Source organism: Martes martes (assembly GCF_963455335.1).
Source record: "Martes martes genome assembly, chromosome: 3".
NCBI lineage: Eukaryota > Metazoa > Chordata > Mammalia > Carnivora > Mustelidae > Martes > Martes martes.
The window spans coordinates 94058444-94074064 of NC_137890.1; the positions used below are offsets into that span (position 1 = coordinate 94058444).

Below are 15621 nucleotides of genomic sequence, written 5' to 3' on the forward strand. Positions count from 1 at the left end.
GCAAGGAGCTATGGTCGGTCCTTCCTGGAGATGGCAAGTATGGTCATTCTTTTTTGCCTGCTTGCTGGTAAGTGTCATATGCATGGCAGAATTTCTTCTCGGACCTGTTTTCATAGCCGCAGATACACCTGGTAGCAAGGCTGCTGGGAGGGCATCTTTGGCTCCCATCTCCCATCAGGGTCAGGTTCTCAATACCTACCTAATATCTAATCACTCCGTGGGTTTAGGTCAATTTGCAACAAGCAGCGCCACGGGCTGGAGACCAGAGGTCTGTGCTCAAAGCCGCTGAGCGGGCTCAGGTGTCCCAGTAGCCCTGAATGGTCCCAAGGGAGGAGCAGGCGCTGGCTCTTCTGAGACTGAAGATAAAGCCAGCACCTGTGGGTGAGGGCTGGGCCACATCCTGATTTAAAAAAAATATAGAAACCTGTCGCTTCCTCCAACTTGAGTGTGGCAGAGCAAATTCAATTATGCCTGCAATTCATCTGTATGTGAAGGATGAGCACTGGAATTCAGTAGGTAATATCTACATTGTCAAATGAATAAAAAATTACCAATTAGAAAATACTGAATTCATTTCTTTCTTTTTTTTTAAATTTGGCAGAGAGAGACACAGCGAGAGAGGGAAAACAAGCAAGAGGAGTGGAAGAGGAAGTAGCAGGCTCCCAGCAGAGCAGGGAGACCCATGCAGGGTTCGATCCCAGGACCCTGGGATCATTACCTAAGCCGAAGGCAGACGCTTAACCCACTGAGCCATCCAGGTGCTCCTGAATTCATTTTTTTTTTTTTTTAAGATTTTATTTATTTATTTGACAGACAGAGATCGCAAGTAGGCAGAGAGGCAGGCAGAGAGAGAGGGGGAAGCAGGCTCCCTGCTGAGCAGAGAGCCCGATGTGGGGCTCGATCCCAGGACTCTGGGATCATGACCTGAGCCGAAGGCAGAGGCTTTAACCCACTGAGCCACCCAGGTGCCCCCTGAATTCATTTCTTAAAGAATTAAACAACACAGGGGAGTGCCTGAGTGGCTCAGTTGGTTAAGCCTCTGACTCTTGATTTTAGCTTAGGTCATGACCTCAGGGTTGTGAGATTGAGAGCCCGGTGTTGGGCTCCACACTGGGCATGGAGCCTGCTTAAGATTCTCACTCTCCCTATGCCTTTTCCCCACCACTTACCCCTCGCTTGTGCCACTCTCTCTCTCTCAGAATAAATAAATAAAAATAAAAATAAATTAAAGGGGCACCTGGGCGGCTCACTTGGTTAAGCCTCCAACTCTTGATTTTGGATCAGGTTATGATTTTGGGGTCCTGGGATCAAGCAATGCATCTGGCTCCCCACTCAGCAAGGAGTCTGCTTGGGGGCTCTCTCTCCCCTCTCCTTCTGCCTCTCTCCCTAACTGGCTTGTGCACGTGGACTCTCTCTCTAAAATGGATAGATATATCATTAGAAAAACATTTTTTAAAAGAATCAAACAACATAGATCCCATTCATGATAATAAAAGATGTAATATTTGGCTATATGTTGGGGGGTGGTGTTAAAGGTTGCAAAAGGGAATTGAAGACTAATGCCATTATTTCAGAAAGCCTAAAGGAACTGTTAATTTCTAACAACTTTGTTTTGGGCTGGCAACATCAACACTGGTTGTCTCGTGAGAAACCTAATTATTTACTTAATATAGTTTTCCAGATAAACAAAATCTTTCTGCAGAGGGAAAAAGAATTTAAGAGGTCTTTGTTTTGAGAAACCTGGGAACCATTCTTTCAGATTTTAAAGTAAGTCAAAGCATTGATCTCACTATGAATCCAAGTAAAATGCTTTAAATCCTTTAACCAGATCTGGATCAATCTCGAATGTTAATGAACAATTTATTGTGGTTTTTAAACCCACATTCAATCATTCCATTCTTGGGCAATTTGCATAGTTTTCTGTAGCAAAACCGAGATAAAAGCAGAGCTGGATTTTCCCCTTTCTTTGGCAAGAATCTCAAGGTAATTGCCTTAGGCTTCTGCTTAACTTTGGGGGTGGAAACAGGAGACCGGCCCTCCCAAGATCTCCCAGAATGTTATTAAGATGAAATCATTTTGTACTTTTATCTGTGCCTGTTTGTTTTCATGTCTGAAAGAAGCAGTATGATTATATAGACTTTACACTGTATTTACTTGGGAGTGTGTGAGTCTTCACCAAATCACTCTCTTCCAATGAAGTGAACTCAGTGTCATTCACAAGTGTTTACTGAGTAACTTCTCTGTGTTAGGCATTGTGCTGTATCAAAGAGATGGTCTCTGTTCTTCAACAGAATGAAGCTTTTATCTCCCTCCCCAAACCCTACAGTCCAGGTAAACTAGATTGTACACTAGTGTCCAAATAAGGAGCACACACCCTGGACCTCTCTCAATGTCTTCCTTTATGCCCTGAATACCTTCTTCCCACTTCTCTTTCCTTTTGGGTTAGCTCAAGTGGCTTCTCTTCCCACAGGCTTTTGCTTTCTTTGTTTTTTAAAATATTTTTAAGTAATCTCTACACCCAATGTGGGGCTCAAACCTACAACCCAGAGATCAAGAGTACCATGCTCTACTGACTAAGCCAGGTCGAAGTCTCCATAAGCTTCCCCCACCCAATATTGTTACTTATTAGGGAAATGCAAATAAAGCATGCAAATAAAAAAATACAAATAAAACAGTAAATTGAGCAGATGACTTCTCCTTTGCTGTCCTGCCTGCCACTCCCTTGTGGTGCATTCAATAAGCTTCTATCACCTTAAAAAAAAAAAACAGGAGTTGAATGGTGGCCTCAAGAAGGTATGTTCACATCCTAATACCTAGCCCCTGTGGATGTGACCTTATTTGGGAAAATGATCATTGCAGATGTTATTAATTTAAGGACCTTGAGATGAGATCTTCCTGAATTACCAAGGTAGGCCTTAGTCCAATGATGTATCCTTTTAAAAGAGGAGAAGTCACAGAGCCAGAGAAGGCATATGAAGGTAGAGGTAAAGAGTAAAGTTACATACACACAAGCCAAGAAACACCTGCCAGAAGCTGCCATAGGCAAACAGATTCTCCCCAAGCACCTCTGGAGGGAGCACAGCTCTGCATACACCTTGATTTTGGACTTTGTCCTCCAGAATAAATTTCTATTTTTTTTAAGACCCTCAACTTGTGGTTATTTGTTATAGCAGCCCCAAAAAACTAACATACCGTACAACCCAACAATTCTACTTCTTGGTATATATCTAAGAGAACTGAAAATCTGTCACATAAAAATACATACAGGAATGTTCCTAACAGTGTTATTCATAATAGCCTCAAAGTTGACATCCAAATGTCCACCAACTGATGAATGGATAAACAAAATGTGGTAGAGACGTACAATGGAATAGTATTCAGTCACAAAAAGGAATGAGGTGCTGATAGATGCTACAAGGTGGATGAACCTGGGAAACAACGCTAAATGGAGGAAGTCAGTCAAAAAGACTACGTGTTACATGATTCCATTAAAATGAACAATCCAGAATAGTTAAATCTATGCCAACAGAAAGCAGATGAGCAGTTGTCTAGGGTAGGAGTAGACTGGGTGGGGGAATAAGAGGAACGAGGGAACTGGAGGATAGGGAGTGAATTATTTATTCCTATATTCATTATAAACAATGAACAATTATGAAAGGTAATTATTTTAGATCTACCCTATCACCATGGAGACAGCAAACCTAACACCAGAAAAAGTAGGTTCCACTTACTAACCTTGGTCTTTGATGCTCTGTTCTAAGAAATGCATGCTTGTAGGTCGACCGGCAGATGGCCTAATAGACTGTTTTAAAACCTTACTCTCTTCCTGAGAGGAAATGCTTGGCACCTAACAGGTTTCTCTCCGGGTTTACTCTCTCTCTACCCACTTCGATGCACTAGGATGCACGGAAATCGCATCCTCTGTTTGTTGGGGACTGCTTGATAGAAACCTAACTTCACCTCCTGACAGCTTTAGCATTTGTCAGCTTCCTCCCCTTTCTAAAAGTAGAGACTTTTGTGGTGGCTGGTGACAGAGCCAGAGGCGGAACATCGTGTACAAAGCTGAAGTCTCAGAGGGCTCATGAGGAGGGAGGCTGTCTCTGCCCCACTCCAACCACGCACAGAGGTCATTTGGCTCAGACCCAGAGCCCAGCAGGAGTAGTTCTGAGACGCCTGCTCAGTGTGACTTTAGGGGACTGAAGTGAAGTCAGCGAGGTTATAGAGTTTAAATGTTCAGGTCCCAGGCTCCCGGGTAGCTCAGTTGGTCTGACTCAGTCAGTGTCTGACTTTCTTGATTTCATCTCAGGTCATGAACTCAGGGTTGACAGGCTATGGGCTGGATGTGGAATCTGCTTAAGATTCTCTCTCCCTCTCCCTCTGTCCCTCCCCATCCCTCTTAAAAAAATTTTTTTTTTTCAGGTCCGTCTAAGAATAGGAGTTAGGAATCCTGTAGCCACCCCAGGCCCACCCAGTCTGAACCTGCAGGTCAATGAAGGGGACCCTTCTGTGGTAGGCTATAGTCCATCCTTTCAACTGCCCCTCCTGGAGCCTGTCCAGTAGAACGGACCCTTGCCACCCAGACCTGGCTTGAATCTCTCTGGCCAGAATGGCTGATTTAGGCATGAGCGCTGGACCCGAGCGCATGAAACAGAATGCTCACTGAAGCCTCCTAGGAAAGGGATACCCCCTCCCTGGTTGTGTAGGCTTGGAGGAGGAAGGCACTGGTTTGGAAGAAGGCAGCTTAAAAGTCAAAGTCAGTCTCTGTCACTTTTACTAGCTGTGTGTTCTTGAAGCAACTATTGAACCTTCTGGAATCCTGGTTTCCTCATCCATATAATGAGAATAATATTACAACCTCTGCAGAGCTAGGGTAAGGATGAAATCCAATCATGTGAGACGCGATCACCATGAGACAGCAAGCACAGTTGCTAGCCCCTAAGAGTGGGTCAGCAATGACACCTCTTTGGAAAGAATGCTATGAGGAGCCCTTAGCAGGGGGAAAGTAGCTTGTCCAAGGACACTGGCGTGGCTTTAAAATTTCTCGTCCTAGACCCAACTTTCTGGCCCAACTCACATCTGTGCTTCTGCAGATAATGCTGCTCTTTAAATGAATGAGTTATATAAATGCAGGACATTCGTGTCATTTTGTTACCATGATTAATTACCCCACTTAAAAAATACCTACCAGAATCTGTTGGTGGTGTTTTTCTACTTCGTAGCCTCCAAAATGCAATATGCCAGGTTTTGCCTGTATGACCTTATTACTCACAACTTTCGCATAAATCTCTATAAAAACAAAGTAGGTAAGTACACCATGAGATGAGACATAAGAGAAAATATTAGATAAATGAAGATTCTATTAATGTGGGCTTTCTTTAATTTGGGGTATTTTTAGCATATGAAAGTTTCAGACGGAGGATACAGCTGTCAACAAGATCAATGATCTATTCCAAATGAACTGTACCACTTCTTCTCTATATTTACACATCGTTTGGGAGATAATTATCATCACAACACAAATTCACATGTATTGTTTATTACCCACTAAAATAATCTGCTCTTCCCATTTTGTACAAGTCTTCATAACAAAACATGAGCTTGCAATAGCACACACCCTAACTTTGCTGCTCTGTGTAACCCTGATGTGACTTATTATGTAACAAATACCCAGTTCAAAGACCCCAAGTGTTTAGTTTCATCACTAGATTATTTACCTGTTATCACTGGATTTCCTCCGAATAGAATTACAATGTAATAGAATAATCGTAAAGCTCTGAGTCATTATTGCTCTGGACAGTAAAGTCTCAAACTACTATTAGTGTAACATGAATATCTTTTTTATTTTTTTCTTTGGTTCTGAGAAGGAGGTTAAAACAGCTGATCTCACAAAAGTGGCCAGGTCTATAATACTTTCCCCAGCTCTTCATGAGGCAGGAGCTGAGACGTGTAGAGGAGGCACCGAGAACCCACGGCAACCTGCTAGGCATTTGTTCATAATCCTTGTTCCAGCCCTATGCAAGTGGGTACTATTTCCATTGTGCCGGTGAAGGAGCTGAGACTCAACAAAATTAAGCAACTTGCCCATGGCCAGGAGCTAAAAATCAAACCCAGGTCTGTCCGATTCCAACCACTGAACTGCCTCCCTCAATACGAAGGCGCTGTTCAGTTTCTTACACATAAGGACCTTTCACCTTTGGCTACTGCCAAAAGCACATGAGCCTGAGACACGCTCCCCCATTGCTTAGCCTGCTGTGATTCTTATAAACATCTGGAGTGCATATGAAATGATTGGTGGTCTTCTCCTCACCAGGTGACCTGACACTGTCATCAGGTTTGGGCCAAACCAAAGGGCTGGGATGGGGTCAGGATGGTGTTTCTGGGGGATGGGTGATCACTGTGGGTTATTTGATCATTTTTTAAGTATTGAAATGAACCTTCTTTGGTAAACTTGTTAAATGCTGAACATTTTGCTTTTGTTATTAGGGCCGCAAAATAGACCCAGAACCGGTATTTTCCTGTTGATACCCAGAAAGAGTCGAGTCTACTAATTTGCACTCGTAAGTTCTATGGTGACGAAAAAGCCACACCGAAATACCACATTTCAGCATCTGTGATGGGCCTTGAAAGATGAGTGAGGAGCGGCCTAGTATGATGGTAGAGAGCTGGAGATTGGGCGACCGTGACAGAACACCACCTCTCCACCCAGCTGTGCCGCCATGGGTAATTCCTTTGACCTCCCTGAGCCTCAACTTCCCCACCAGTAAGATAAAAACTGAACTTTGACATTGTGTGGATTAAGTGAGAATAATGTAGGCAAAATGATTAGCCTCTTACATACTAGCTACAGGATTTTACTAGGCTTTCCATGTACATGGCAGGGAAAGGATGTGCATGGAAAAAGGCAAGCAGGTATAAAGTGCATGTGGTCTTGAAGAAGCAGGAGTAACTGTGTGGTTGGAGCTGGGAAAGAGCAGTGCACAGTGTGGGGATGGTGCTCGGTGGGCGGGCTTGCATCCACAGCAGAGGGGGCCAAATGCCAAGTGAAGGAAATTGCAACTCTCTTTCCAATGCAAGGGAACCACTGAAAGTATCTGAGCAAGATAGGGGCAGGGCCAGCCTGGGTGTGAAGGTGTTACAGAGGAGAGCACTAGGATAACCCAGTGATCCTGCTGAGGATGAGGAACAAGGCAATGGGGGCAGATAGGTAAGCTGTTAGAGGAAGCAAGAGAACTTAGTGACTTGGTGACTCATTTACATCAAAAGAATCTATCACGAGCGGATGGACCTAAATAGAACCATAATAGCTTAATAATAAAAGCTATTGTGAGCCCATAAAACAATATAGCCCATTAAACAATATAGAGAAATCAGCACCAAAAATCCCATTGTGCTTTCTGGACTTTGGATCCTCCGGTAAGATGTAAATTGTAAAGCAAATCTCTTTTCTACTCACTTACTTGATTCTAGAAGGTGATTAGGTACTTCTCTTCTCTTCTTGGGCTCCTCCACTAGCCTCTTCAAAAGGAGGGGGGATACATTAGTAAATGGTTCTTCGGCATTGCCCAGTTCTCTGCTGGGGGTTTTCACCACTGCCATTTTATCATGAAAAATCGAGTCTTCTTTTCAGAGCCAAAGGTCATTTCCTGGTGGTGGTGGTGGTGGCGGGGGGAGACCAAACAGTAGCAGTATGAGAAACCACACACATATTTTTTTTTCCTGTCTTTGACAAATGTACCTCTGTGACCGTGTGTACCAGGCCCTCCCTGCCTCTCTGCCTCTCCTGGCCACTCCATTCCCACACAGAGACGTCCCATTAATCTTGTGTCACACATCACAACCCAATATCATGCCTTTGCTCAAAACCCTTCTATTGTCCTTCATTCTCTCTCCTCAAAAGCTTTTCCCAAAATGTAGTCCTGAGATGCTTTTGAGCTATTAGGAGGGGTATATGAATGGAAAAATAAATCAAAGTGGAAAAGTCTGAAGTAAATAGTTAAACAGGCCTCTTCTGAGATTTCTCCAAATCGGTCTTAGTTGCATGTGACCATGAAACCCTTTACCATTTGGCATCCTGGGGCCAACTTCCAGGGTCCGTCTCTGGGGTGATGAGAAGTTGGAGTGGCCAGTGGACCTCCTCCAGCACCACAGAGGGCATTCCTAGGAGCTCTGCCCTAGGATCTAGGATCCTGGTTCATGGGGACCCTTTGTCAGACTTGCTTTTCCTTATCATGTTAAGTTCCACTCTCTTCATAAAGTCTATGCTGACCCCAATACCCTTCCACATTCTTCAGCAATTAGCGCCTCTACTACTCATTGGGTTTTAATGATTTATTGCCTTGTACACTCTTTATAAAGCCTATATATCTTGCCATCTTCTACAGCTAAGTCTCTATATTTGGGGGTTCTTGTACATGCTTGGGGGGCTGCTCTGCGATGTCTCTGAGAGTCAATGTAAAATCATATGTGGATCTTTATGTGCTTCTTTCTTTCTCTCTCTCTCTCTCTCTTTTTTTTTTTTCCTGGAGAAGGCTCATAACTTTAGATTCCCTGCAGTCCACAGCACCAAGCAAAATACATTAACCACACTGAAGACAATGTCTAATAATCATTTTCTGGAAGTTTCTCCTTTCCCCTTACCTCCTCCCACCTCCTCTCACTAGCATCTCTGAAGATTTCCCCGTCAGCACAGCCTCCCCCACACCAGTGTCCTTCCCCTCCATCCCTTCAACAACACCTGCCTCAAGTTCACTTTCAGGCTCCCTCTTCGTGGCTCCCTCAAGTTCCCTGCCTGTACTTCGAAGGAACAAGGGCTAAACCATTTTCAGGAGAGCTCCTATTCCAGTTCACTCACTCCGGGGTGAACCCCGTCTCTTTTCGTATGTCCCCGTCCTTGGTCCCCTTGCCCCATCCTCTCTACCCCGCAGCCCCTCTCACCCTAGCCAAACGCCTGCTCCCCTCAGAGCCCCTTTACTCGGTCTCCTGCTAGAGGTCGGGGTCGACCCCAGACCCACGCAGCACCCCCATCCCCACACAACCCTTTAGGCCCGACCTCTCTCTCCTCTGACCCCAGCCCAGGCTGACTCGCAGCGGGACACCCGCCCCCCGGGTTCAGGCTGCCTGAGCAGCTGAGCGGCGGCCCAGGGGGCCAAGTCCGCGTCCCCAGGTCGCAAGCCGCTCACACAGGAGATGGTTCCGGGGCGGAATTCGGCGGGCGCCCATGCCGGCGTCGGCCTAGGCGTCGGCGTCTGCTCCGAGCGTCGCCATGACGACGCGGACTCGCTCCCGGGGCGGCGTCTGCTGCCGGACGCAACCAAACTCCCCAGGGATGTGGGGCGGAGGTGGCGGCGGGGGGGGGAGGCCCTGCGGCGGCGGCTCGAGGTCCGGAGGCCGCAGGTGACTTCTGGGGACTCGGAGCAGTCCGTGGGGGCTGGAGAACAGAGAGAGAGCGATTTATGAGGTGCGAAGGCAATGGATTCCCGAGGGGAAGTGAGAAAGTCGGGAGACACTGTAAACTGGAACCCTGAGAGAGCGGACCGCGGAAGTCCGGCGGGCCCCAAAGGGGCGGGGCCTCCCCAGCTCAGTGGGCGGGGCTTCCCGGCACACCTTCATTCACGGAATCGCTTAATACTTAAGTATAGTTTGTTCTACATTTTCTGTTATGGTAAATTTCCGACACATAAGAAGGTAGGCAGAATAGTACGATGAACCTTCAACACCTATCTGTAACGATGGTCAAATCACGGTCAATCTTGTTTCATGTGCACCTTTCCCCTACTCCCTGTATTATTTTGAAGAAAATCCCCGGCATCATTTTATCCATAAATACTTCAGAAATACCTCCAAAAGATAAGAACTCTTTAAAAACGTAACCACAATGCCAGTGCCTTAAAAAATTAATTTAATTGCCCCACAAGTGTCATAAATGTCACGTTTAGAGTTGCCACGATGAATCAGAATTCAAATAAAACCCACACATTACAATAGACTGATATGTCCTTTAGGTGTCTTTTAGTTTTCAGATGCTCCCTCCGCATCTTTTTGTTGTTGCAAGCTATTCACTGAAGGAACTGTTTCTGTTCTGATACTGATATTTAGGAGTTGTAAACCGCAAACCTGGACTTGCTCCCCAGACTTCCTGCCCTGTCTGCTCCATCTCGCTCACCCATGGACACTCTTCCTTACACAATGTTTCAAGCTTGTCTCTTCCCAGGAGTTGTCCCTGTCTCATTTTTTTCATTGTATGCCTTGACGCTTGATATTATTTATGGCTTCGTGTTGATAAGAAGTTACAGTAGGAATCCAGTAAGAGTATCTGCCTTCCCCACACCCACATCACTTGTGCCGTATGTGGTTCCCTCCTCCCTCCCCCCCCCACATTGGAAATACTCATTTTTCCCATCTTCCTATTCTCCAATCCGTCCCTGCCGCCAGTGTCACTGATTAAAATCTCCCCATCTTTCAAGGCTAGTCTGGAGATATCTTCTACCCTCCCCGTAGCCCTCCCAGTCAGAAGGACTGTTTCCTTAATCTGGGTTCCATACGCTTTGTTTTAGCATCTTTTTTCAGCACTTATCTTTTTATATGTTGCACCCATTATTGCTTGTGTGTCTTAAACTGTGAAATTCTTTTTTTTTAAAAGATTATTTATTATTTATTTATTTGACAGAGAGAGACACAGTGAGAGAGGGAACACAAGTAGGGGGAGTGGGAGAGGGAGAAGCAGGCCTCCCGCCGAGCAGAGAGCCCAAGGCTTAGGGCTCGAAAACAGGACCGTGGAATCATGACCCGAGCAGAAGGCAGACATCCAACGACTGAGCCACCCAGGTGCCCCTAAGCTGCAAAATTCTTATCAGGAGGGCACTGTGCCTTATCTTTGGATCTCCCACAGATCTTTGTTTATAGTGATTATCCAGTAATTGTTGGCCAAGTGGGTGAAAAAAAATCCATTTGTTTATACAGTGTGTTGTTTTAGTTCTTTCCCTTTTGTTGCCCCAACAAGGTTGTAGATTTCAGAATAAATACTTTGTTTCCTACAGTCCCAGACCTTTCCACTCCAGCTTAAATCATCCAATGCTTGTTTCTGTACACTAGTTAATGGGTACTGGGTAACACATTTTAATTTGTCCTAATTTTTTTTATAAAAAGTGCTGAATTCCCTATTTTATATGTAAAGATAGACATAAAAATAGATATAGAGATATGGATATGGATATAATATGTAGGTCTCTGTATAATTTACCAAATTGCATATTATAGTGTAGTGGACACTGCTGGTTGTCTACTCTCACCTTCCAGCTTTGCTTAGGCTTCTCCCAGTCCCAGTTCCCCAGATCCCCACTCCCAGCAGTAGCTGCTGATTAGTCCACACCAGTCATGGAACTCCCCATCCTCTTGCCAACAACTGATTTACCATTCAGTATGTAACCAATTCTGGCCACAGAGATATTAGGGAAAGACTTCTGGGAGACCTCTGGAAAAGTCTTCCTCCTAAGAAAGAAACACACATAAATACAGTATCTTTCTCTTTCTGGACATTGTAGTCTCCTAAAGTGATTCCTTGGAAGCTCAGCAGCCATCAGAGGCCAGGAGGGGCCTGAGCATGAAGGTGAAGCTGGTGAGCAGGAGGCAGGAAGATTCTGGACATGGATGACATCATCTCACCTCTGCTTGCCTGGTACCCACATCCCATTATCTCTTTTTTTCAACTGAAAACATTCTGACATATAATGATACCTCTCTCTCCCTCTCTTTTTTAAGATTTTATTTATTTATTTGAGAGAGGGTGAGAGAGCAAGCAGGGGAGGGGAGGGGAGGGGCAGAAGGATGGGGAGGGAGGAGGCAGGAGGGGGAGAGGGGGAGAGCAGGGGGAGAAGCAGGCTCCCAGCTGAGCAGGGAGCCCAATACAGGACTCAATTCCAGGACCCCGGGATCATGACCTGAGCTGAAAGCAGATGCTCAACCAAGTGAGCCACCCAGGCGCCCCGACATACGATGATTTCTAAACACTCCTCCAAGTGTGAACTGTAGCACAGGAACTTGTTAGAAATGCAGAATTTCAGTTCATCCCAGACCTACTGAATCAGAACCTGCATATTGATAAGATCCCCCAGAGATTCACACATACATTAAAGTTTGAGAATCACTGTACCAATGCCCTACAATTAGAGTTGTTTTCAATGATCAGTTATTTAACCAATTCATTTATGTATTTCTCATTTATTTTACTGAGAGTTTTCAGTGAGCAGAATACAAAGGTATCCCAGCCTCTGCCAAACTAAATCCATGAAATGGGTGTGAAAACAGGCACAGAAGCTCTAAATTATAAGCATTAGCTTCAGAAGCACTGGGGAACAGATAACTTCCTTGCTTAAAACTCCTTAATGTCGGGACGCCTGGGTGGCTCAGTTGGTTAGGCGGCTGCCTTTGGCTCAGGTCATGATCCCAGTGTCCTGGGGTCAAGTCCCATATCAGGCTCCTTGCTTGGCGGGGAGCCTGCTTCTCCCTCTGCCTCTGCCTGCCACTCTCTCTGCCTGTGCTCGCTCTCTCGCTCTCTCTCTCTCTCTGACAAATAAATAAATAAAATCTTAAAAAAAAAATACTCCTTGATGTCTTCACACTGTATGGAAAAGAAAATGTAAAATCCTTAACACAGAAAAGAAAAATGTTTGCAAGGTTCTCTAAGATGTTACTTATGACCTTCTCTCTCCACCTTCTCCTTGCTTCCTTGCTGCACACTACCCACTCACCAACCCCCTCCCCCGGCCCACCCTGTGTGCTCCACCCCTCCACCCCACCACATCCCCTTTGCCTGGTGTGGTGGGTTAAAGCGGGCTGAAAATTCTGACGCTCCTCTCATGGGTTCCCTATGCCCTCCCCTTGAATGTGAGTTGGTCTGGGGCTGCTTTATCTGCCCAGTCCAGTCCTGCCTGAATCCCTGATCCCAACGTTCATGAGAAATAATAAAATGGTTGTGTTTTCAAGCCTGCAAGCTTTGGGATAGATATAGATACAGAGATAAATAATGAGAAATTTGGCTAATTCCTACTCAGCCTAAGGATCTCTTCTTTGGAGGGGCTTTCCCTGGTTCCCCTTTCTAAATCAGGCCCTACCCCACCATCTTCTCTCCCAGCACTGGGTGCTCTCCCTTCAATGTGCTTCCTGCAGAACGTGGTTCTAGACCAATGGGGCTGACCTTTACTGAACTATCAGTTCTTTACTGAACTATCAGTTTAGTAGAGGCTGACTTGTTCATCACTGTATGCTCACCACCTTGTACACTGCCCGGCACATGGTAGAACTTCCAAGACAGTTGTAGGATAAAATCGTTAATGAGTTATGCCAAGTGAGATCTAAATTTATATATACATATACATATATGTGTGTGTGTATGTATAGAATTGGAATATGGACAATATATTCATATGGTTCAAAATCTGAAAAGTAAAAAAATCTCCCTCCTACCCCTGTCCTTAATCACCAGGTTTCCTTTCCCAGAGGAAACCTATATGTTGCTAAATTCTCTCTCTCTTTTTTTTTAAGATTTATTTATTTATTTTGAGAGAGAGAGAGTATGTGCACACATGGCAGCAGGGCTGAGGGGTGGAAGGAGAGAGAGAATATTGATCTCGTGACACTGAGATCATGACCTGAGCTGAAGCCAAAAGTTGGACTTTTAACGAGGAGCCCCTTGGGCACCCACCAGATTCGTATTTGTCTTTTAGTAGTACATTACACATACATAAGCCATTATGTGTATGCTTGCATTTATAAGAAGTTCACCCCCTGTTTAAAAGCCCAAATAAGGATGTCTGGGTGGTTCAGTCAGTTAAGTGTCTAACTCTTGATTTTAGCTCAGGTCATGATCTCAGGGTCATAAGACTGAGCCCCATGTTGGGCCCCATGCTCAGCAGGAAGTCTGCCTGAGATTCTCTCTCTCTCCCTCTGCCGCTCTCCCACCTTTGAAATAAGTAAATAATTCTTAAAAAATAAGTAAATAAAAATAAAAGCCCCAATAGCTCACCCTTCTTTCCTTTTTTCTTCCACTTAGAAATATATCTGGATAATCATTCCATATTTGTGCATGAAGTATCTCCTCATTCTTTTTTTTTTTTTAAAGATTTTGTTTTATTTTTTAAAGTAATCTCTACACCCAACATGGGGCTTGAACTTAACAACCTTGAGATCAAGAGTCACATGATCTACTGATTGAGCCAGCCAGGCACCCCCTTCCTCATTGTTTTTTTCTAGCTGCAGAAATTCTATAACTCTGTAATCAGTTTGCTATTATTGAATATTGAGGTTGTTCCTGATCTTCTGCTATATAAACAATGTTGTAATGATTTATATAAGTGCATGTGCCATTTCTATAAACTTGTACATACCTTCATTCATAGGCATGTCAGTATATCTATAGGAAAAGTCCCCAGAGTAGAAGTGTTAGGTCAGAGGGTCTGTGCATTTGTAATATTGATTAACTATTGAGGTTGCCCTCAATGGCCTTTGTCTTAATATTACTCCTACTTATAATGTATCAAAGGGTTGGTTTCCTTACGACCTCACTACCAGAATATATTATAAAACCTTTATGTTTTTGTCAGTCCAGTGGGTGAAAAGTAGTATTTCAGTATGGTTTTGTTTTGTAGCTCTCTAATGATAAGTAAAACTGAGTATGCTTTCATATGTTTACAAGACATTTATTTATTTATTTATTTATTTTTAAGATTTTATTTATTTTTTTGACAGAGATCACAAGCAGGCAGAGAGGCAGGCAGAGAGAGAGAGAGGAGGAAGCAGGCTCCCTGCTGAGCAGAGAGCCCGATGCGGGGCTCGATCCCAGGACCCTGAGATCATGACCTGAGCCGAAGGCAGAGGCTTAACCCACTGAGCCACCCAGGCGCCCCATTTACAAGACATTTATGTTGCCTATTCTGTAATTTCATGTCCTTTACTCATTTCCCATACGGTTCTTGATTTTTTTCTTATTGAATCACTGGAGCTCTTTGTATATTACAGACTTTCTATATTACAGTCTTTTGTTGCAAAAAGTTTCCCTAGCTTGTCATTTGACTTTTCTCTTAATGGTTTTTGTCTTTTAGGATTTTAAAGAAATTTTATGTTGTATTCATTGTGTATTGCTCCATAAAAAAGTACCTAAAACTTAGTGACTTAGAACTATAATCCTTTACTCTTTCATGGTTTTTGTGGGAAGGGAATTCAGACAGGGCACAGCAGAGACGGCTTGTAGACCCAAAAGCTGGGAGGTGGACTTGTCTGAAGGCATCATTTGGTGGTTGATGCTAAAGCTGTCCGCTGGGGACCTAGATGAGTCTCTAGGCCAAAATACACACACGTGGCCTGGACTTTCTCCCAAAATGGTCACTAGATCCAAAGACAAATGTTCCAGGAGAGAGTCAGGCATAAGCTAGCTTTATGACCTAGCCTTAAAAGTTGTGCAGGACCACTTCCAACCTCATTCTATTGGTTGAGGCCATTCACAGATCCACTCAGGTATGGACATCTGGGTTGCTCAATTGGTTAAGCATCCAACTCTTGATCTCAGCTCAGGTCTTGATCTCAGGGTTGGAGTGGCCTGCCCTTGGCCCCTGCATAGACTTGTAGGGG

The 15621-nt window shown here is 44.5% G+C and overlaps 1 protein-coding gene across 1 annotated transcript in view; it reads right to left on the minus strand.

The window, feature by feature from the left end:
* CFAP221 (cilia and flagella associated protein 221) overlaps positions 1–9279 on the minus strand; it is a 77184-nt gene extending 67905 nt beyond the window's left edge. Inside the window, exons 1-3 of the mRNA XM_080798964.1 lie at positions 9180–9279; positions 7458–7643; positions 5186–5286 (exon numbers count right to left, since the gene is read on the minus strand). Coding sequence (XP_080655090.1) covers positions 5186–5286; positions 7458–7596 — 240 coding nt within the window. The 5' untranslated portion in view covers positions 7597–7643; positions 9180–9279. The remainder of the gene's footprint in view (positions 1–5185; positions 5287–7457; positions 7644–9179) is intronic.
* Positions 9280–15621: the final 6342 nt, after the last annotated feature.